The 23,282-nt window shown below is 36.9% G+C and overlaps 1 protein-coding gene across 2 annotated transcripts in view; it reads right to left on the reverse strand.

Moving 5' to 3' along the window:
* The window catches only part of Cyfip (Cytoplasmic FMR1-interacting protein Sra-1), a 425,647-nt gene that overhangs the window by 239,495 nt on the left and 162,870 nt on the right, over nucleotides 1-23,282 (reverse strand). The window contains exons 9-10 of one of the 2 annotated variants that reach the window (XM_090369296.1): nucleotides 20,395-20,511; nucleotides 6,879-6,956 (exon numbers count right to left, since the gene is read on the reverse strand). In XM_090369296.1, the coding sequence (XP_090225422.1) occupies nucleotides 6,879-6,956; nucleotides 20,395-20,511 (195 nt within the window). Of the gene's footprint in view, nucleotides 1-6,878; nucleotides 6,957-20,394; nucleotides 20,515-23,282 lie in introns of both variants that reach the window. The other variant, XM_090369295.1, reaches the window with a different exon arrangement.

The raw sequence follows: 23,282 nt of genomic DNA on the forward strand, positions 1-23,282 counted from the left end.
GGGTATTCCACAGTCCACTTCTTTTTTTTTTTTTTTTTTTTTTTTTTGACATGCCATGCTGAAGAGGAGGCACCATGCAGAAATAACAGTCATTTACACAATTTGAAGGCTCCCGCCAAATCACTGGACTGGCAAAAGGCATTGAAGATCCTTTGTTATTCAACCACTCACGGAGATTTACAGCACATGTTGCAGCAAATATGAGGTGCCCATGGTTTGTCTTCATCCTACAGCCAAAATAATGGTAGTAGGCTGTCATCACAAGTGGAGTCAATTGGCATTTCTGAGTGGAAAATGTCACATCACCACACACATAACAAAAATTGTTAACACAATTACATGGCATCCTGGCTTTTTACATGACTTTTGTCCATAAACCTGGGAAAAAAAAAAAAAAATTTAACATCACTTGCAAGATAAATGATATGCAGAAATACAAAAAAAAACAAGGCGTATCGGTTCCTGTTTCAGTGTTACCAACCTATCTATTCTCTAGACTCCAAAATTCCCTAGTATTCACCAATAATTTGATTGGTGAATCATTAGAGGGACTATATTGTGGAACCGAGAGCTAACTAAGAGTTTTAAATGTTATATTCGTTTTTCTCATGCTGAAATTAAGAATTGAATATTTTCAAGCCAGAAACATTTTTGGTATTGACCAGTGTTATTTATTCAATTTTTTTATCTAATGTGCAGGAAAAATTACAAAAGTGTACGAAATTACAAAAATTTCAAAATTATAAAAAGAGAGAGGAGATAGGCATAACACCAGCAAGTTTTACATTTCGAGTATCATTGCCAGAATCAATGTCTCCAGCTAATAAGTACGCCGCTGGGGAAGTTGAGGGCTGTGGAGATTTAGAAGGGCTTTTTCCAACACATCACAAAATTTCTCTGCAGCTGCAGAATTGGCACTTGCGACTTCACCGCATACTTTGATGTTTTGGAAACCAGCACGATGCTTGAACCTATTAAACCACCCGTGGTTTGCCACAAACTTGGCTTGGGGTTCACCATACTTATCCTTAATATCTTCATAAATACATCTTGCTTTTGCTTGAATGGCCATTGGACATGGGGGCACTCGCTTCTGAATCTGATTTTCCATCCATATTATTAATAGCTTTTCCATCTTCGATATAGCATCTTTTGTGATCACTGTTGATCTTAAATGCACTGATCCTTTAACATGCTCTTTTATAAGTGCACTGTCCCTTAAAATAGTATTCACTGTTGGAGCAGCGAGACCTAATTCCATGCAATAGATGACAAACTTTGTCCTGCTTCGTAATTCTCAATTAATCATCTTCATTTCTAAATCAATTTTGTTTCGTTTCCGAGCACTGCCAGCACTTGCACTTTCCATCGGTCCCTTTCCCTTCACGATTGTAATAAGTAAATAGGAATGAAGAGAAGGTTCTGAAAATTTTTTACATGATTGAAGATTTCAGTGAAGGGGAACTCATTTCACCATAATACCATAACGTAAAAACCCACACAATTCCAGTTATCGGTATTATCGAAAATGCAATAAGATCGAGTGTACTATCCGTTTACGCGCTAACAGAAAAGCCTAATAAACCAGAAAGTGCAAATTGTTTTTATTGTTTTATGGTAGTGACCTCCAGAAACGTGCTTCAGAAAAATATCACAAAGACATTCAAAATTGATTCTTATAACGGAACATATGATAACAATGAAAGTGTAGTGCAATTTCCATTATAAAAATTACCTTTTAGAGAGATAAATAGCTTAGTTATATAGCAAAAATTTCAATTTCCAAGGTCTTGGAACGAATTATCAAAAAAAAAAAAAAAAAAAAAGTGTTATTGGGTTCACATTACAGTATTTTCATGATACCTCTATTTATTCCTACAGGATGCAAAATACATTTCAATGATTTTTTTATAAATTTGCACTGGCCACCAAAAACTTAAATGAAGTCAAAGTTCAGTAAGTATTACATAAGTATCTGAGTATTACATAAGCCTGTTGTTGTTGTTGTTTTGGTTTTTTAAGGAGCATTAGCAACTAAGGCCATATTGCTCCGGGATATGCGGTGGTCATTCCCTGACCTTTCCGCATCCTCCGTATTTGGTGGTGACGGGCTCGAACCCCGGTTTAATCAAGAAGCATGTGCTACGCACTGCTGCTCCTTCCCACCTGGCTACGGAGGCGCCCTACACACATAAGCCTGGGAGTGGCTGTATAGTACATTTGATATTCAGGTGAAACTGAATACCAAACATACTACACTGAAGTTCTCTGACAAGGCTGCACGATAAAAGTCAAAGGAAGAGACCTAAATTGTGGAAGGATGAGTGGCTGCTCCAGCACACAATGCATTCTCTACAGCACTGTGTGCTGCCCAAAAAAATTTTTGTGTGTGAATATGCACCCTACTCACCAGACCTCACCACTGGACTTTTTTCTCTTCCCTAAACTGAAAAGTGCACTTAAGGGTACTCGTGTCAGTGAAATTATTCTTGCAGGAATGGAATCCTTTATCCCACACTAAACTTTAAAATCTCGTCCTTTATCTAAACCTTGGTTTTCCAATAAATGTGTTAAGGCTGTTCAAGAGAAGAATGTTGCATATCGTAATTGGCTTGTTTCTAATTCTTCAGTTTCGTTTTCTGCCTACACCAAAGCTCGCAACAATTGTAAAGCAGTTATTAATCAGTCCAAACTAGAGTTTGAACAGGCTAAGAGTAGAAAACTTGCTTCTTGCCCTAATGGTAGCCGAGCATTCTGGTCTCTTGCCAAAGCTATTGGCCGCAACTTTTTCCCATCTCTGCTCCCACCTCTGTCCAAACCAGATGGTTCTGTTGTCACTTCAGCCAAGGATAAAGCTGACCTGCTAGCATCCCATTTTTCTTCCAGCTCATGTATTAATGATCTTGGTAAAACACCTCCCACCATTCCCAACACGCTCCATTCAATGCCTCCTGTGGTCTTCCGTTAAAAGGATATCAGACGGATTTTGATGAATCTTGATGCTAAAAAAGCTCCAGGTCCTGATGGCATTTCTCCACTTGTTCTCAAAACCTGTGCTCCTGAACTTACTCCTATTCTTTGCCGCCTTTTTTCACTTTCTTATTCCAAAGGTGTTTTTCCTTCTGCTTGGAAATTAGCTCATATCCAGAGAAATCAATTAACTGCCAACTATTAAACTACCTAGAAACCTTCTGTCTGATCGATCATCGCCAGTATGGATTCAGTCAGTGTCGATCCACTGGTGATATTCTGGCTTATGTTACCCATTTATGGACTAATTCAATGGAAACGTTCGGTGAAACACAAGTAGTTGCTCTTGACATCTCAAAGGCTTTTGATCGTGTTTGGCATAAAGGTCTTCTAAACAAGCTTCCATCTTATGGTTTGCCAACTGTTTTTAGTAATTGATTATCCAGTTTTCTCTCTGATCGCTCACTGAGGGTGATGGTAGATGGCTCTCTGTCTTCTAACTTCTCCATTAATGCCGGTGTCCCCCAAGGTTCACCCACTTTTTTCCTCTTGTATATTAATGACCTTCTTCCATTGACTGGCAATCCTATCCATAGTTTTGCCGATGATAGCACATTGCATGCCACTTTCCATTTTGAGAAACCTTGTCATGCTCAATCAGCTTCAACTTCTCGAAAATCTGCTACCAATTCCTTAAATGCCGATCTTCAGGTAATTCTCCAGTGGGGCAAAGACAACTTAGTTGATTTCAACCCTTCTAAAACTCAGTCTTGTCTTATATCTCGCAAAAAGGATTCTTCTGCTCCTATGCTTATCTTTAGGGACACTTCGATTTCTAGGCAAAATGATATATCTCTTTTGGGGATTACCCTGACTTCTAATCTCTCTTGGCACAAGCACATTACAAATATTGCTTCCTCTGCATCTAAAAAACTTGGTTTTCTCTTTCGCTCTCGGCGTTACTTTTCTTCCAAACAGCTGCTTACTCTGTATAAATCGCAAATCCGCCCTACCATGGAATATTGTTCCCACATCTGGGGTGGTGCCCCCAAAACCTCTCTCAGGCTTCTTGATTCCATTCAGAAGAGGGCAGTTAGGTTAATTAATGATTCATCTCTAACAGAGTCTCTCCACTCGCTTTCTCATAGATGTACTGTTTCTGCTGCATGCCTCTTCTACAGATACTTCCCTGGGCACTGTTCTTCTGAATTGGCTTCTATAATTCCTGCTCTCTCTTTCAAAACAGTCCGAACACGTGCCACCACCAGCCAACATCCATTTACTGTCCAACTTCAAACCCACAGAACCAACTTTTCATCTTCCTCATTTATTCATTCAACTGCCGTTTTCTGGAACATCCTTCCTTCATACATATTTCCTGAAAATTACAATCTACAGAAGTTCAAGTCCAATGTCAACAAATTTCGTCTTCCCAACCTCCAACCCAAGCACAGTACTAAGTACTATAGGTTCTAATACCTCTCGTGTTTGGGGTTCACATTAAAAAAAAAAAAAAAAAAAAAAGGAACCCACCCATTTTCAGTTCATTGCAAACATTCAGAAAAAAAATGACAAAATGGCTTCCAGAAGATGGCTTCCGAAATGTTTCTGTGCTTAGAAACATATGGAACAGTGTGTGCAAGCTGAAGGCAATTATTTTGAAGGGAATAACTATTAAGGTACAAATATTTCATTATATTTACTTTTTGCAACAGTCTTGTTATTTAATAGACACACCCTGTATATTAAATATTTGAAGTTGTAACACTTCGCTGGACAGTATCAGCACACAAATCAATTCCAATAGCACAACACTGGTAGAAGAGCATTAATTTTTATTTTATTTATTTTATTTATTTATTTTTTTTTTGTTTTAAAATATCGTATGTATAAAATACAGTAAAGTTTCCCACAAATATTGTCATGTACTACTGATCAGTTCATCATCCATCAGCTTGTTTTGATGTTCATAACATATTGTCTCTCTATTCATCTCTCATTGGTCTTTTATAATCATTATTGATAAGTAAGGTAGCCTTTACTACTTTATTGGTGCCTCCGTAGCCAGGTGGGCAGGAGCAGCAGTGCGTAGCACACACTTCTTGATTAGACCGGGGTTTGAGCCAGTGCCCACCAAATATAGAGGATGCGGAAAGGTCAGGGATAGACCACCGCATATCCCCGGAGCAATATGGCCATAGTTGCTGATGCTCTTAAAAAAAAAAAAAAAACAACTACTTTATTAAGAGTGGCCGCAGTGTTTTGGCTCATATTTCTAGCCTATTTGTAAAGCAAGTTCTTCTTCTTCTTCTTCTTTGGTCCTTAGCTGGCAGCTGGGGGAGGCGGTTGGCCATGCAACCAGTATGCTGCTGTAGGTGCCGCAGGGTTTCGGACTTGCTCTGTGATGTTCTTCCATACCTTACGATCCATGGCTTCAGTCCTGGCCTGGTTAAGGTCGAGACGTCGGCTCTTCAAGTCATCTTCCACTTGCTTGGCCCACGTTTTCCTAGGCGCGGTCCGTTGGATGCTCCATTGGGTGGGTCGTTGTCTCCAAAGGAGTGTGGATGGTATTCTGTTCGTGCCCATTCTACATACGTGGCCAAACCATCTGAGCCTTCGCTTCTGGATTTGGTCGGCAATGGTTGGTTGCTGTTGGCATCTGGCGCGGATGGTATCATTAGTGATGCGGTCGCGAAGAGAGATGCCCAAGATCTGCCGCAGGCATCGCATTTGGAATACCTCAAGTTTGTTCAAATCTAACTTGAGACAAATCCATGTTTCCGATCCGTAAAGAAGAATGGGCAGGATCAAAGTCCGGAAGAGTCGGATTTTAGTCTTTGTGGAAATGTTGGTCCTCTTCCACAGACACCATTTGAGCGAGGCGAACGCAGTGGCCGCCTGTCCAATTCTGCTGTGAATTTCCATGGTGGATGCAACTTTCTTCTCCTGGACCAGCGACCCAAGGTATTTAAAGCCCTGCACTTGCTCGATCTGGACGCCTTCGAGATAGATGGTGGCTTGCGACCCATCTGTTGTCAGGGCCTTTGTCTTACCAGCATTGATCTTCAAACCGTATGGCCGGGCAATGCGGGCAATGTCGTAGAGGATTTCCGTGGCTTCAGCGTCGTTACCGGCAAGGATAGCACTATCATCAGCAAACATCAGGTCAGTCACATAGTGATCCTTGTCATATTGTATGCCCTGTCTGTTTCTGAATGCTTGCCTCATAATGGCGTCGACCACGATGTTGAAAAGCAACGGGGAGGCTACATCCCCTTGGCGGACTCCAGTTTGGATGGTAAATTCCTCAGATAAATCGTTCTGGATGCGCACCTGGCTGGTTAAACCGTTGTATGCAGTTTGGAGGAGTGTGATGACTTAAGTTAAAGGAGCAAGAGAAAGCAAGTTAAAGGAGCTGCCATCCCATATTAGTTTATAAAATACTTTTAAGTTCTTTTATTAATTACTATTGGTTTCTAAATTGAGAAAGGGCATCTGAGCCATACATATGCATTGTTGGTAATGAAACACTTGAAGAATAAAGTTTTCTTTTTTTATGGCTAACTGAACAATTATGGTGAACTATTCTCAGGTGTTTATTACAACTATATTAAACAAGAATAAGGAGAACTTTGCAGAATTTTTAAAATTGATTTTGTGTAGTTTTAAAAGATGTGGAAATGAACTGTTACTGCAAAAAAGACAGAGAAAAACTGTTACCACTGTGAGATGGACAGTAAGTAGTGCCTATTTTGAATTCATACCACGCTTATCTGCCCACTTTATGGCTTCTTAGTACTTAAATATCCAAACTTTATTTATAATTACACGAACAGATCTGCCTATTGGTTATAAACTGATGAAAATTGTTAAATAATGTTTAAATATATATAACAGATGATACTTACTCTTTCATATTCTTCAGCTTCGTGTGGGCAGTCTTTATTTTGGTGGTGATCTGTTGGATGCATCAACTTCCAGGAATACTATTATAAAAATAAAAAAATACATTTGTGCACATGAAAGTAGTAGCCTGAGTCAATATAGTACATGCAAACTGAATTTTTGATAAGTAAAGAAATTAGATGGCTATTTACATATTGTAGCAATTAATTATATTGTGATTCACTTAAAACAAATTTTTAGTTAATTTCACTAAATGATCTTTTGAAAATGTACGTTGATCTTTTGAAAATGTACGTTGATCTTTTGGAAAGTACCTCTCAATTTAAGTCCCAATGTAAGAGCTCACTACAAATCCTGAAAGGTTAATTTTTCAGTCAATAGAAAGGTCTTCATGCAAAACCATGTATGCTTCCACAAACATAAAATCTGCTGACAGCTACATAATTTTCTAAATTTTTCTAGAGATGAAATATAGACATCCTCAAAGTACGTGACACTGTGATTCTGAAAGTCATAATTTACATAAAAAAACAAATCAAATCCTATTTTCCTAAGACTTAAATATATTATAATGGTAATGTGTTTTTCACTCATTTTTGGAAAACATTTTACACAGTGGTAGTGGCACTCGAAAAGTAGCTAAAATGGTGGCAGGTCACCAGACAGGTGATCAACTTTGTTTTTAATTTTTGGAGAACATTTTGTGGTTTTTTGCACTCTGCTTAGAGAAAATACTAACATCTCATCTCTTCTTAATGGACTGCTATACTTATTTTATGCAACTTTTTTATTAAAAACTAAAATTAATTACTTAAAAATACTGTGTTTTTTATACTTTTATTTTCAAAAATTAAATTTCCTCAATACTGAGGAAAATTTTTAAAATTGTTTTAGACAAAAAATATAAATATGAATCCCTTAGGGTCTTCCATTTTCTGGTTTAAAAGAGAATTAAACTCTCAAAATTTTAATTATTATGTGTACCAATACTGTCAAATATATTAAAAATTTATGTACATTGCAGCGTGTGTGTGTGTGTGTGTGTGTTTTAGGAAACTGTTATTCACTTTTCATATTTTTTCAAAATTTATTTCAAATTTGGTGTGCATCACAGCAAACGAAATTTGATATTATAGACGTTGCTTTCCGGAGAGCATGACCATCTGGCAAATATCAGGTTTCATTTTCTTGTGGAAACATTAATAAATCTATCAAAAACAAGCAGGGTAACACTGCAGAGTTTTACTGAACTAGCAGGAATGCAAACTGATAACTATAAACAAACATAATTTTAAACAATTTGGAGGATCACCTCTGGCATTCAGTTACTCTATGAAAGCTGATAAAAAAAAAATCCCTTTAGAAATGACTATGGAAAAAGTTTGTCTATATTTAGGAAGGTAGAAAAAATTTCAAATTTTTAAAATCTTGCATTAACAATTAACGATTAATGCAAGATTTTCGAAGGTCATCTGGCAAGTTATCAGCTGGGTTAAAATATGCATATGGTATGCACAGAGTATACTGAAATAAATGCTTATATTAACAACAGATAAAAATTAACTAAATTAATACAGTACAAAATAAACAATTTTAAACATTATATTACTGACACAAATATACATTATCTTATTTCATCAGAATTATACTGATAGTATAACAAGGTTTCTTCCCTCTTGGCCTTTCTTTTTTTATATATGTTGAGCTGGCTTTGCATTAGCAACAATTCCCCTTGTGTACGAATGAAGTGGTTTGTGACACTGGTGAAGGCTCAAAGTCGGAAACAGCTGTTATAAGAGTGTAATTTGCACACATGACAATCAGTTGAGTGTCTATGAGGAAGAATGGGTCAACTCTGAGATCCATCCAACATCAAAAGTGGAATGATTGTGGGGAAAAGATGTCACCAAAATCATTTCCACTTTTGAAGTTGGAAAGATCTCAACACTAACCCATTCTTCCTCATAGATACTCAACAACACAACACAACAACAGCCAGCATGGTTAAGCGCTCCTATTCTGTGGTGTAACAAGTCTACCGTGACTGACTCACTCAACAGCAATCAAACAACCAGCCAAAGGTCACATGTGGGACAGCAATGTGTGGTTGACACCTGTGGTGGGTGTTGTGTGTCTTGTCTCATAATACAGTAGCAATACAGCACAGTGGACCAGCTACCTACCCACCTAGCACAATGTAGGAATAGCAAGACCAATATCCATGTGAACTATATGCCAGACATTAACTCACATAGCCTATGGAAGTCAACAACTGTCACAGGTACCATTTGTTACACTGCAAGGCACAAGAAACTGTCTTGCATGGGGATATCAACACCAATACTGAACCACCAACACATGGAAATCTGTCACCTGGTCTGATGAATCCTATTTCACGCTATCATGCTGATCGGAGTATCTGCATTTGGAGAAAATAACATGAGGCTACAATACCTGGATGCAGTATTTCTGTTCAGCAGGCTTCAGCCTGCTAAACAGAACAGTGTAGCAACAAGACAATGTGCCATTCCACAAGGACCAGCAGGCTGCTAACTGCTTTCAGGAACATGACAATAAATTCTCCATCCTCTGTCCACCCAATCTCAACTCAACTGAGCATATTTGGGACCTACTGGAAAAAGACATGACTAGTTCCATGATGTTATGATTATCCACCTGATAATGTGTGGTCATTAATGGACACATTCAATACATGGGTAACACCACCACAGGACACCCTGCAGCACCTTGTATAGGGCTCACCAAGATGGTGAGCACTATACAAGGTGTTGGGCTATATTACAGGAAAGAGGTGGTCCCATGGGGTATTAGGAAGGTGTTGCTAATGCAAAGTCAACTCAGCGTACGCTGCCAGCCATTTTATTAGAACAGTGAAGGTTGGGCTTTATATGACAATCTATAAAAAATATGTAAACTGGTGTTCAAAGAAAATGCATCACCCCTTAAAATTGTAATTGTGTTCAGAATAACGTAAGTATATGGCATTATTTCTTACAGATTGCATCAGATAAGACTGATACACATAGCTGATGACGTAATATTGCATCAGCTGTTACTTTCAGCTATATTAGCACGCTCTGCAAAAGTTGCAGTCATTCCTTGCTTGTGTGTCAGGATGGCGAGTTACATGCAGTTGACACCACAAAGAAAGAGTGCTATTGTTGCTTTACATGAGGAAGGATGTTCTTCCTGTCATATTGCTTATAGAGTGTCTTGTAATCAGTCGACACCGAGTAGATTTCTTTCCAAATTCAAGAATACTGGTTTTGCTCATAGGAAAAAAGGAACCAGACGCATCCAAAACAGGATGGTGTTTTAAAGCACTTATGCCTTAAAAACCATGAAGCTTCTTCGTCTGAGCTGGAAAAAAAATGGGAAAAACATACAGGAGTGGTAGCAAGTGCAGTTACAGTCAGAAGATGCCTCTTCAAAAATGGACTTGTAGCCCGTTGTCCTAAGAAGAAGTCCCTCCTCGCACAAAAAATGAAAAGGCCTGATTAATTTGGTGTAAGGAGCATGTCAAATAGACCCCCGAGCAATGGAAGTCAGTTATTTTCTTGGATGAGAAGAAATTTAACCTGCATGGATCTGATGGGAGACAAACGATTTGCCGTAGATAGGGTAAAGAATACCATCCAGACTGTATGGTGTCTGAAGTGAAATTCCCTGCCATCCAAATGATATGGGGGTACATTTCGTATCGCGGAGTAGCCACCTGCAGTTTATAAAAGGTTCTGTAAATGCCAATGGCTACCTGGCTATATTGGAAGGCAAATCGCTGCCAACCATTAGAGACCATTTAAACCTGCCAAGTAACTGCATCTTTCAGGACAACTCTGCTCCTTGTCATCGGGCGAAAAGTGTAAGTAGGCACTTCCGTAGTTACTTTAGCTTCATTTCTGCATTAGGGGTTTGACAGTAATGTGTTTACATTTGTTAGAGATGAAAAAAATGGTTGGAAGAACGATCCATCACAACTCTTAGCTGGCCAGGAACCAGCCTGGAGCCGAATCCTATAGAGAACTGTTGGCATCGTGTGGAATCTACAGTTGCCAGAAAGAAACCAAAGACCCTTCGTGAACTTCAGTAAGTGATAATTTGTGTTTTGAACCACAAACTATCAGTTGATTATCTTCAGAAATTGATTTTTCAATGCCTCGACAGTGTGCTGCTGTCATCAGGGCCAGATGCGGTTTAACTAAATATTAGTTTGCACCCAGTAAACTTTTCATTTTGTTTTCCATTTAAAACGATAAACTGAAGAAAACTGAGGGCTTCTGATAACATTTCAGCCATAATTGTCGTGTTTATCAAAACTGTTATATAAAGGTTGAAAATGCTCATTTTGGAATATTTTGAGACCACCTGTCAAATATTACTTAGCTTTGCCTTAACTATTAATAAATATCTTTTGTTTATATTTCTATTTGTGATGCTAGTCATTAATGTAACAAACCATCGCGAAAAAGGGTTAGAAATGTGAAATTTCTAGGTGATGCACTTTCTTTGAACACCAGTGTATATCAGAGAAGTTACGTGACCCAAACAGTGGCTAAATCAGTTCACGAGCAAGGGTACAGAATTGCAGCAAGTTCCAAAGAGGTATAATTGTGAGTATACACTTGTCAAGTTTTCCAAGACTAGTGTCACTTGAATCGTTGACAAATAGAAAAACACCTGGAAAATATGTGGAAAAGAATCACATGAGGCAAAAAATTTAAGGCCACAGAGCATGTGCTTGATGGATTATCTAGCAACTGTTGAAACAATGGAATAATTAAACTCTGAATTTAATGTGGTGATACAAGAGGCATCATGCTAAGACCCCCACAAGAGGCCCCTTACACACTATGGGGATAGAAAAACTTTATGTAAGCCACTGATATCATATATTAACTGGCAAATACAGCTACACTGATTCCAGGAATGCAACTGAGAGTACAGGCTACTAGAGGATTTGGTTTGGTTTGGTTTGGGTTTTAATGGCACATTGGCAGCTAAGGCCATAATGCGCCAAGTCAAATTTAAAAGGCTACTAAACATTTTGGTAGCCTAGGCTACCACGTCAAGCAATTAACTATTATGTAAAAAAGGTATAAAGTAAAAGCATATAAAGTATAAAACTTATATATTTGTATACAAATTAATAGATTCTAAAAAGTTAAAAATGTCGGACATTTTTTTTTTTTTTTTTTTTATGTGAACCCCAAACACGAGAGGTATTAGAACCTATAGTACTTAGTACCGTGCTTGGGTTGGAGGTTGAGAAGACGAAAGAAGATATTTGTTGACATTGGACTTGAACTTCTGTAGATTGTAATTTTCAGGAAATACGTATGAAGGAAGGTTGTTCCAGAAAACGGCAGTTGAATGAATAAATGAGGAAGATGAAAAGTTGGTTCTGTGGGTTTGCAGTTGGACAGTAAATGGATGTTGGCTGGTGGCGGCATGTGTTCGGACTGTTTTGAAAGAGAGAGAGCGAGAATTATAGACGCCAATTCAGAAGAACAGTGCCCAGGGAAGTATCTCTAGAAGAGGCATGCAGCAGAAACAGTACATCTAAGAGAAAGCAAGTGGAGAGACTCTGTTAGAGATGAATCATTAATTAACCTAACTACCCTCTTCTGAATGGAATCAAGAAGCCTGAAAGAGGCTTTGGGGGCACCACCCCAGATGTGGGAACAATATTCCATGGCAAGGCGGATTTGCGATTTATACAGAGTGAGCAGCTGTTTGGAAGAAAAGTAACGCCAAGAGCGAAAGAGAAAACCAAGTTTTTTAGATGCAGAGGAAGCAATATTTGTAATGTGCTTGTGCCAAGAGAGATTAGAAGTCAGGGTAATCCCCAAAAGAGATATATCATTTTGCCTAGAAATCGAAGTGTCACTAAAGATAAGTATAGGAGCAGAAGAATCCTTTTTGCAAGATATAAGACAAGACTGAGTTTTAGAAGAGTTGAAATCAACTAAGTTGTCTTTGCCCCACTGGAGAATTACCTGAAGATCGGCATTTAAGGAATTGGTAGCAGATTTTCGAGAAGTTGAAGCTGATTGAGCAGGACAAGGTTTCTCAAAATGGAAAGTTGAATGCAATGTGCTATCATCGGCAAAACTATGGATAGGATTTCCAGTCAATGGAAGAAGGTCATTAATATACAAGAGGAAAAGAGTGGGGGAAAGAACTGAACTTGGGGGACACCAGCATTAGTGGAGAAGTTAGAAGACAGAGAGCCATCTACCATCACCCTCAGTGAGCGATCAGAGAGAAAACAGGATAACCAATTACTAAAAACAGTTGGCAAACCATAAGATGGAAGCTTGTTTAGAAGACCTTTATGCCAAACACGATGAAAAGCATTTGAGATGTCATGAGCAACTACTTGTGTTTCACCGAACCTTTCCATTGAATTAGTCCATAAATGGGTAACATAAGCCAGAATATCACCAGTGGATCGACACTGACGGAATCCATACTGGCGATCGTTGATCAGACGGAAGGTTTCTAGGTAGTTTAAGAGTTGGCAGTTAATTGATTTCTCCATTACTTTAGAAAGAGTAGAAGTAATTGGAATGGGACGATAATTGGATGGGAAGGATTTGTCACCCTTTTTAGGAACTGGCTGGTTATGAGCAAATTTCCAAGCAAAAGGAAAAACACCTTTGGAATAAGAAAGTGAAAAAAGGTGGCAAAGAATAGGAGTAAATTCAGCAGCACAGGTTTTGAGAACAAGTGGAGAAATACCATCAGGACCTGGAGCTTTCTTAGCATCAAGATTCATCAAAATCCTTCTGATATCCTTTTGACGGAAGACCACAGGAGGCATTGAATGGAGCGTGTTGGGAATGGTGGGAAGTGTTTTACCAAGATCATTAATACATGAGCTGGAAGAAAAATGGGATGCTAGCAGGTCAGCTTTATCCTTGGCTGAAGTGATAACAGAACTATCTGGTTTGGACAGAGGTGGGCAAAATTTGCGGCCAATAGCTTTGGCAAGAGACCAGAATGCTCGGCTACCATTAGGGCAAGAAGCAAGTTTTCTACTCTTAGCCTGTTCAAACTCTAGTTTGGACTGATTAATAACTGCTTTACAATTTTTGCGAGCTTTGGTGTATGCAGAAAATGAAACTGAAGAATTAGAAACAAGTCAATTACGATATGCAACATTCTTCTCTTGAACAACCTTAGCACATTTATTGGAAAACCAAGGTTTAGATAAAGCATGAGATTTTAAAGTGGAGTGTGGGATAAAGGATTCCATTCCTGCAAGTATAATTTCACTGACACGATCTGAGCAAACGTTGACATCAGAAGTTTTGAAACAGTAATCCGACCAAGGAAAAGAAGAAAAGAAGTCTCGCAGGTCATCCCATTTTGCATTCTTGTAATGCCAAACAACACGAGGTTGGGAATAGCCATGAGATAAAGGTTCCATTGGAGAAGAGACAATCACCAAGTTGTGATCTGAAGTGCCTAAAGGACCACTCACTTCGACTGTGTACTTAGAAGGGCTGTTTGTGAGAAAAAGATCAAGCGTATTGGCTGTATGATTAGGATTGTCCGGTATTCTTGTAGGTAAATGAAAAATCTGTGCTAGATCATTAGTAATTGCAAAAGCCTCAGCATCTCGACCTGCTGGGTCGGTGTGACTAGAAAACGGAAGAAAACGGAAAACGAAATGGAAATGGACATCGTTGAGATTAGAATTGAGACCACGTATATTTGTGAAATGAATTAGGAAGTCTCTGTCACCTATTATCTGACTGAGTGTAAATGGTTCAGTCAAATTATTAAAAGTAGTAAAACACAAGTGTCGTGCTTCTATAAAAACAGGACATTCTATAAAAATATGACTGACGGTTAAAATAACGTTATGCATCTCACACATTAGTGGATCATCCGCCCTCAGCAAATAGGAATGTGTTAGATGACTATGACCTATGCGGAGCCAAGCAAGAACAACTTCCTCTCTTCGAACTCTACGTAGACTGGACTGCCATTGCGACAGGCTTAATGTGATGTAGTTTATTTGTGACCTGTCTGTGCCAAGAATCTTGCCATTGGGAATATAATTTAGAGTGTATTATTTGCCTGTAGTCTGTATAGGGGACTGACAGGCAATGATTATCCAGAGGAATGGCTGATTTGGCAGCAGTATCAGCTAATTCATTTCCCTGGATCCAAATGTGGCTTGGGATCCAGCAAAAGCGAATATCAAATTCTAATTCCACAAGAGAAAAAAGAATCTGCCGGATCCTGGACAGGATCGGATGAGGGTTATACCTCACAATGCTAGAGCCTGTAACACGCTTAATGAATCACAATAAATCATATACTTCTGGTAGTCGCAATTTTTGATGTGATCTAGGGCTGTTTCTATTGCACGCAACTCTGCAGTGTAAATGCTAGTTTCTTGTGGGATCTTATTGGATAACGTTTTGTGAGGGAACACAACAGCAGATCCCACATAATTCTAACTTTGAGCCATCTGTATAGACTGGCAGAAAGTCAGAATACTGCTGTCTATGTGATGCAAAGAGTTCCTGGAAGACAGATGGCAGTCTAGTAGCCTTCTCCCAGATCTTAAGGAAGGAGTCAGCTACTAGAGAAGTGAAGCATGTTTTAATGATACAACATTGGTCTCCTGATCCCACTGGAGGGCAATTAGAATACCAAATCATATCTGAACATGTTGCAGATAGGGTACACCCAGCAATGTTGCATGTTTACCACTATGGACGGGGGTACCTTTGAGATGGCAATGCTACCATCCACTGGGTCAAATGTTCAAGAGTGTTTTAGGAATATAAGGAAGAATCTGTCCTGGCCAATCCCTGGATCTCAATCCCATTTAGCAACTGGGGATGAACTGTAAAAATGTGTTAGCCAGCACAATCATCTGCCCACATCATTCTAGGAATTGAGAACAGTTTCATTACATGAACAGTCCAATATTCCTCATCATGCCAGTTCAGTGAGTCAAGCTAATGGCAGCCCAACACAGCTCATAGTCCTAATAAAGTGACCAGTCAGTGTATTATGTGTATTTGCATATATTTTCAATCAAGTATGGAATTCCATCAAATTCAAACACACATCTATTAAATATATATTTAATATCATTAGAATCTTCATAGTTATTAGAACTCTCCAAAATGCAAGAAAATTAAATTAAAATAAAGCTTTTATTGGAGCTGTATTGTAAAGGCAATGCATGTATTAATTATGACTGATCTAGCAACTGTCAACAAACAAGCATTTGTTGAGCTATTCATGCAGCAACAGCTATGAGAGAGAGAGAGAGAAAGCAATGGACTGGAATTGAGTTAAAGTATGTTTTACATGGCAGTGTGTATTATGTGGTTGTATTTTTGGGAATTTATAAATTTAAAACTCACTTACTGCCATAAGAAAAGTAGTTGTAGTGTCAATTAAATAAAATTTCTACACTGAAAATTAAAAGGAAAGTTAAGTTAAATGAAACCAAGAAACTTTATTTTGTTTATTAAACACACACACACACACACACACACACACACACACACACACACACACACACACACACACACACACACACACACACACATCCTACCAAAATTTTTATATCTTACTCATAAAAGTCTTTTGTTTGCTCTTTTAGTACCACTTAAGCCATCCTTCACTTCACCTGTATGGAATCAACATCCCGCTAGATCATGTTTTAGTCTTCAAATGACAGAAAAAAGTGAGAGAGGAGGATACCCAATTGCTTCCCAGTGCAGTTTCTGGATGGTTGCCATACAGTGAAAAGCCACATGATGGTCACAGACACTGTTCATGTTTATTCAGGAACACTTGAGAATTAATTTTATGCAGACCCTTCTGTACTGTGATCTGTCATGGATGATGGTACAGACATACCGATAACCAATATCTAGCTAGCCAAATGATGGCCAATATCCGCCAAGACTAGGCCAACCACAATTCCTTGTGACCAAAACGAGGTGGGGAGAAGAAATGTTGTTCAGAAGTAGAAGAAAAAATATTCAACAAAATGTTTTTAGGCTGACATGGAGGGAGACTGGACATCATCAAATTCATACCAAGAATATTTTTCGGATGAACGTATTTTACATAAGAAATTTTGGTCTTTTAAGATCTTGTCATAAAACTTATCACACTCCATATTTACAATTTTGCTTTATAATTAACATGGCTTTCAAGGTTTCAACACAATCTTGATTTCTCCTTCAACCACATGCTATTCTTTATGGAAAATATTCTCTCCACAGAAGCTGTACTTTCAGGGAGGAAAAGAACAAATTCCACAACATTACTAAAATCCTGGATAGCTAGACATTTTTCACTCATTTCATAAAATATTTGAACCCATCTATCAGATACAGAAATGTTTTCTTTATTCCATGTGTCCAACTGCCTGACAACTATTGCTTTTATAAGTGCCCACTGATCAAATATTTAAGTTTCATCTGCTCCTGTTTGTGTAATAAACTCCTCATTGAAACTGTCCTGTATTTCTTTCCATTCAGGTCCCTTTCTCAAAAATACCCATTTAAATTTTTCAGTATTTCCCAAGCTGCATTTTCACTTGTTTACATATTCTAAGCTGGTTTCATAAAAGTTCTTAACTACTTCAAAAAACTTCACTTCACTAATTTAACCTCCGTCTATTAACATTTTTAGTTTATTTTTAAGATCTGTTGCTATAAAAAGTTCATTTTTTCTGACTTCTAATACGTTTGTTAGATTTTCAATATTAATACTACTTCTGTAGCTGAAATATTACCTTTTTCGATAAAACTAATATGTGTCTGGAATGTTGAAACTTGATCTCTTGCGAATGACAACTATAATTTCAAATGGGAATCTTCAAATAATTTTTTAAACATAACAGGACATTTCTCTTGAGAAAAAAAATATGAACGAAGTCCATCAAACATGCTTAAAATTCTGTAAACTGATGGGCCTAAGGACAAAAATCTTGTATTTCCACATTCTAATAATTCTGCATAATTGTCTCCTGCAAATTCACAAAAGTTTAAGTTCTTTGACCCTGACTGTGCATATATAAAAAAGTATTTGTATATTTTAACTGCAAAACAATCAATATCAATTGGTAGACAGTCAATAGATACCAATACCAATAATCTCTTGCTCCAACCAATTTTCAATTTTTCTCCATGCATTATTTTTACCAACTCTTTTACAACCTCCACAATTTGTGTTGTTGGTATTATCGGCACACAGAGCAACGATTTTATTTTGTAAAGAGAATTTATCTATTATTTTCTTCAACATAATACTTTGTAGTTCGGATGTTTCACCAGGTAAAGAAGTGAAATCTATAATTTTAATTTGAACACCACAGTTTGGCAAAAAATACCACACAACAATCGGAAACAGTTTCATGTCTTTTTTGTTTTACACATCTAAACTTATTGTAATGTTTTCAGTTTCATTCAAATCCATTATTATTTCATCCAGTATATATAGTGATAAAACCTTAGTAATTACTGCTTCTGATTTTGTATGTGTGGAAGAAAATTTTGGTTAATAAATCTTTTTTTATCAATTTTGACAAGCATCATTTGTACAAAAAATCTGATTGTGATGCATGGTATAATAGGCAACAAGAGCTTTGCATGCTGCAATTTTATCACTTTCTCCATCATCACGTCTTAAGATGAATGAGCTGATGCTCTGAATCAAATTCAAAGTTTTTTCAGCATTGTTATGTTTCTGGCTATGTAGCTGTTGGTTAATATCACTCCTACCTCCATGAGCAAAAGAAAAATTAACATTACAATGTTGACAAACCACTTTTGTTTTATCACTATACTAATTGTCCAGTTTAATAAATTTGAATTCTTTTTTGAAGATCTTCATTAAATGTGCAATTTCTCTTTTTTTAACATTTTGAGGCTTAAAACTTTTAAAATTATAAAATAAAAACTTTCAAGTACGTGTACGCACAACCAACAAGCACACAGAACAAAGAACAAATGCCAACTACAGACTACTGATCAACTACTGACAAGCAACACATTGTTGAACTGATGTTAAAGGCCCATGATAAAAATTGTTGGTCTCTTTCAGTCATGGCGGTAACCACAGGCAGATGGAATTCTTGGCATTCGATCGACACGCCTCTACCTGTGGTTACACAAAAGACCCTACTACCTATGATGGCAACCATCCTACAATATAATCATGATTACAGGTTATGCTGCACCATTTTTTTTTTTTTTAAGTTTTATTAAAATAACAGGGCAAAAAAGATATTTTTACTAAATCGACAGGGTGGCCGGGACATAGCAAAAAAATGGCACAGTCGCATTGAAAACAGGACATATGGTCAGCCTAGCCAAGACTCATGACTGATATCCAAAGAGACATAAGGCTATATATCACCAACTGTCATAAACCAATCCTACTAATTTTGTTACCAAGACATTTTCTTCTACAATAACAGTGTGAGCATCTGCTGGTAAGGATCATCCTCCAGAGTTTTTCTCCTCCACAGTAATGTGAAAGGAGCAGGCAAAAGATAAAATCTTTACCATGTTGTTCACTGTTTATGTTAAGGTTGCTAAAGAATAGCAATTTTACAAAGGCTTGAAAATTTTATAAAATGAAAATAATAGTGTCATTTGTCAAAATGACTAGGGACAAAGGAAAGATGATAATGGTTAGAGTGCTAATGGGGGGGGGGGGAGAGAAAAGAGTATGATTTGACAAAATTGCTGAAAATTATCATAAATGCATATCACTCATTTAGAGAGGCTCTATTGCACTTTTTATTTTATATAGAAATAGAAAATTTCCATTTTATTTTACTTATATATATAATAAATAATTACAAAAGTAAATTAACTTGTATTAAGGCCAATAATCCAATAAACCTCAGATATAAGAGAACCTTGCAGATTGTGTCTGCTGATTTTACCAATAGTTAAGTTTTTACCAATAGTTAAGCTGCTGCTTTGAGTGCTTGCAATTCATGCTTTCATCACACTGCCTATTGCAAGTTGAGTGTTCAATCACTCACTCTTTCTTTGCAACTGTCACTTATATACACCCATGGGAAACTCTGCATTATTTTCAAGGTGATTTTATTGCTTATTAAGACCACTTGTAAATCAATTGGTTAATGTAAATGCTAGTCATTGTTTATCTAAGAAATCATTAATATCAATGCTGCATGTTTTTAAACATGAAAAGAAAATGAAAGCTATTATTGTATTGGTTGGTTTCTGAAAACTATTGAGGAACATAAAAATATCAATATACTGTACTCAAAGAAAACTTTCAAATATTGATTTTGGTTTCTCAAATTGGCATACGTCTTCCAATTAAGTGTTCTGATTTAAACATACTTTAATCTAAGATAATACTTTATTTTAAAAAAAAAACCTTTATCTTAGATTAAAGTAACAAATTACAAACAACATTATTTAAAAAAGTAAAATTGAATTACATAACTAATGATTTTATACTCACTAATTCTGTGACATGAGTACTCCAATCAGACAACAACTGTAATCCTCTTAATGAAAGTTCTGTAAGTTCTTTGTTTTCAGTATCTGTACGGGGTGTTTCCTTCACTGTTGTGGTTACCTGCTGGATTACAGGGTAAATTCATCAAGACATATCTGTTCTCTTATGATAATACTTTATGCAATTTTTATTCCATGTTTAATAGAAATATTTTTGTTAAAGTAGAGAAAAACCTCATCGACTATATTGTGCCAATTTGAATATCACCATAAAGCCTAAGACTACATGGACACAAAATGTTAATACTAAAATTCATATACAAAACTACTTTACAGAAATTAGTTTTTGTTGAAGTGATACAAATTATTTGAGAAAAAATATATAATTTTTTACAAGGTTCATATTTAGTAAAATAAAACCTCATTAATTTGAAGTTCAAGGGACCAAAATATGCATGCCTATTTTAATTTAAAGGAGTGTGAAGTGTCCATTCAAGTACAAAACAATGTGGGTATTTTAATCACGTGTAATTTTCATACTTTTCTTTTAAAATATTAATAATCTTTTAGTTTCATAGTGGTAGACTTTTGTGAGTAGACAGGTAACATGTTAATTTGAAAAATGAAAAGCATAACAATTTTGCTATAACAAAATTCAATAAATTTCGTGCACATGATAACAAGTCTGCTAAGTTTCATGCTGCCATTACTTGTGTGACAAGTAATGGCAGCATGAAAGACAGCAATGGTAGTAATGGAAGATACCCTCTCTTTAGAGAGAGAGTGTCTTTCCTGTCTTGGAATATCATTAGCTGTTTAATACTTGAAATCCATACAAAAAAAAAACAAGAGGTAATCACTTTTTTTGTGCTACTGCTTCTGTAAATTTCATAATTAATCTTGAACTGCTCTTGCTAATTATACTATGCAAGCCAGTGACTGGCCAACACAGTAGACAATGTTAGACAGAAAATGCCCAGCATCTGAATGCAGCTGAAAGTCCCAGTTTAATTCCACACAGCCAAATTTATCTTGGCTGCACAGAATTAAATTGTGTGCGTGCGTGTGTGCCATGGAAACTGTTTGGAAGGAAAATATTAAGTGCAACTGTAGTATACTAAAGTAAATGACATATTAAAAATATATATAAACCTCTTTTTAAGCGATAGATACGTTCCTAAAAATTATGCGTAAAAAGAACTACTGACTCCATAGCAAAAGTGAAGATTGGTTCCAAACCTGAAAAAAACAAACATTAAATTCATTAGGATCATAAGATTTTTATTTACATTTCACGGAGAACACATACATACATATAATGAATTTTAATGACTTTTAAAAAAACATTCATTTCAGTTGTTTGCTAAGGATTCTATAAAAAAATTATGTTATTCGCTATCAGTTTCTGACAATAAACACAAAAGCTTTCATTTTCGTGAGACTGTAATATCACTAGAACTACTAGATATGGTATTATCGTCATCGACTTCCGCCTCAACTTGTGGAATTCTTCTTGCCATGTCTTGAACAAAAGTACCACTGGTTGTTTCAGCAGTTTTAGGCATGAACTCAGTTATTAATCGCTGTGTTGATGCTTTAGATAAGTAGCGATATAATTCTCTGTATGAAGACATTAACAACTTAAGCTCACGTGAAAACTTCCCAGCACGTTCTTCATTTGGATCATGTCGGGCAAAATAATTGCCTAAATTACTGGCCAGTTTAAGACCTTCTTTAATTATATCAGCAGTAAAAGTAGGATTATCTTGATCATTATCATTAACTTCTTCGCTTTCAGGAGTCTCAGAAACAATCTCCACTATTTCGTCTTCGCTAAGAGGTTTATCAATTAACAATTCTTCGATATCTGCCGACGTAAGATCATCGAATCCTTCTCCACCAATTTCACATGCCAAACTTATTATATTGGGGAATTCTGCAGTATGATCGATGGGAACAGGAGCATTCTCTTTAACACATGCGGGCCAAAGCATTCCACCAGCATGCATTCATAGTTTCTGGTCTCAATTCAGATAACAAAAATCAAACCTGATCAATACAATCCATAATTGAAAATTTTTTCTACACATCCATAACTGACAGTGTTTCATCATCATTTAGCGTGTTCAGAACGAACTGAAATGTTTGTCTGGCATAATATGTTTTAAAAGTCGCAATTATATCCTGATCTAGAGATTGTAGCAATGATGTGGTATTCGGCGGCAGAAAACAAAATTGCACATTTGGGTGTTCTATGGCAGGATGCCCGGGTGCATTATCAAGAATCAAAAGCACTTTAAATTCGAGACACTTGTCATTCAAATAGCGTCTAACTTCTGGCACAAAATGTTTGTGGAACCACTCAGTGAAAATATCAATGGTCGCCCAAGCGTTTTGTTGGCCATCCAATGAACTGGCAATTTTTGAAAATCTACGCCTTTCATTGGCCGTGGTCTTAATGATCGATTTATGAGCAGTGGTTTTAACATCCAATCTCCTAAAGCGTTCGAACAAAATAGGAGTGTTATGCGATCCTTTGCTGCTTTGAACCCACCAACAGTTTTTTTGCATTTTTGATACTTAAGTTCTGTTTGGCATTTTTTTTCCAGAAAAGGCCAGTTTCATCCATATTCCAAACTTGTTCACGAGTGTAACCTCCATCTTCAATTATTTTAGCAAGTTTTTGTAGAAATGCTTTAGCAGCTGTTTCATCAGCAGAAGCCGTTTCACCTTTAATTTTTATATCACGAAGAGCATGTCTTTTAATAAACTTAGTCAGCCAACCATTGCTTGCATGAAATTCATATTTTTTCCTCGATTGAGATGAAGTATCTGGCTGCAGTTTTTTAATCTGTTCATAAAATCTCAATGCTGATTGCTAGATGGAATTTC

Source organism: Mastigoproctus giganteus, chromosome 3 (assembly GCF_048544385.1).
Source record: "Mastigoproctus giganteus isolate SK-2022 chromosome 3, ASM4854438v1, whole genome shotgun sequence".
NCBI classification, from domain to species: Eukaryota; Metazoa; Arthropoda; class Arachnida; order Uropygi; family Thelyphonidae; genus Mastigoproctus; species Mastigoproctus giganteus.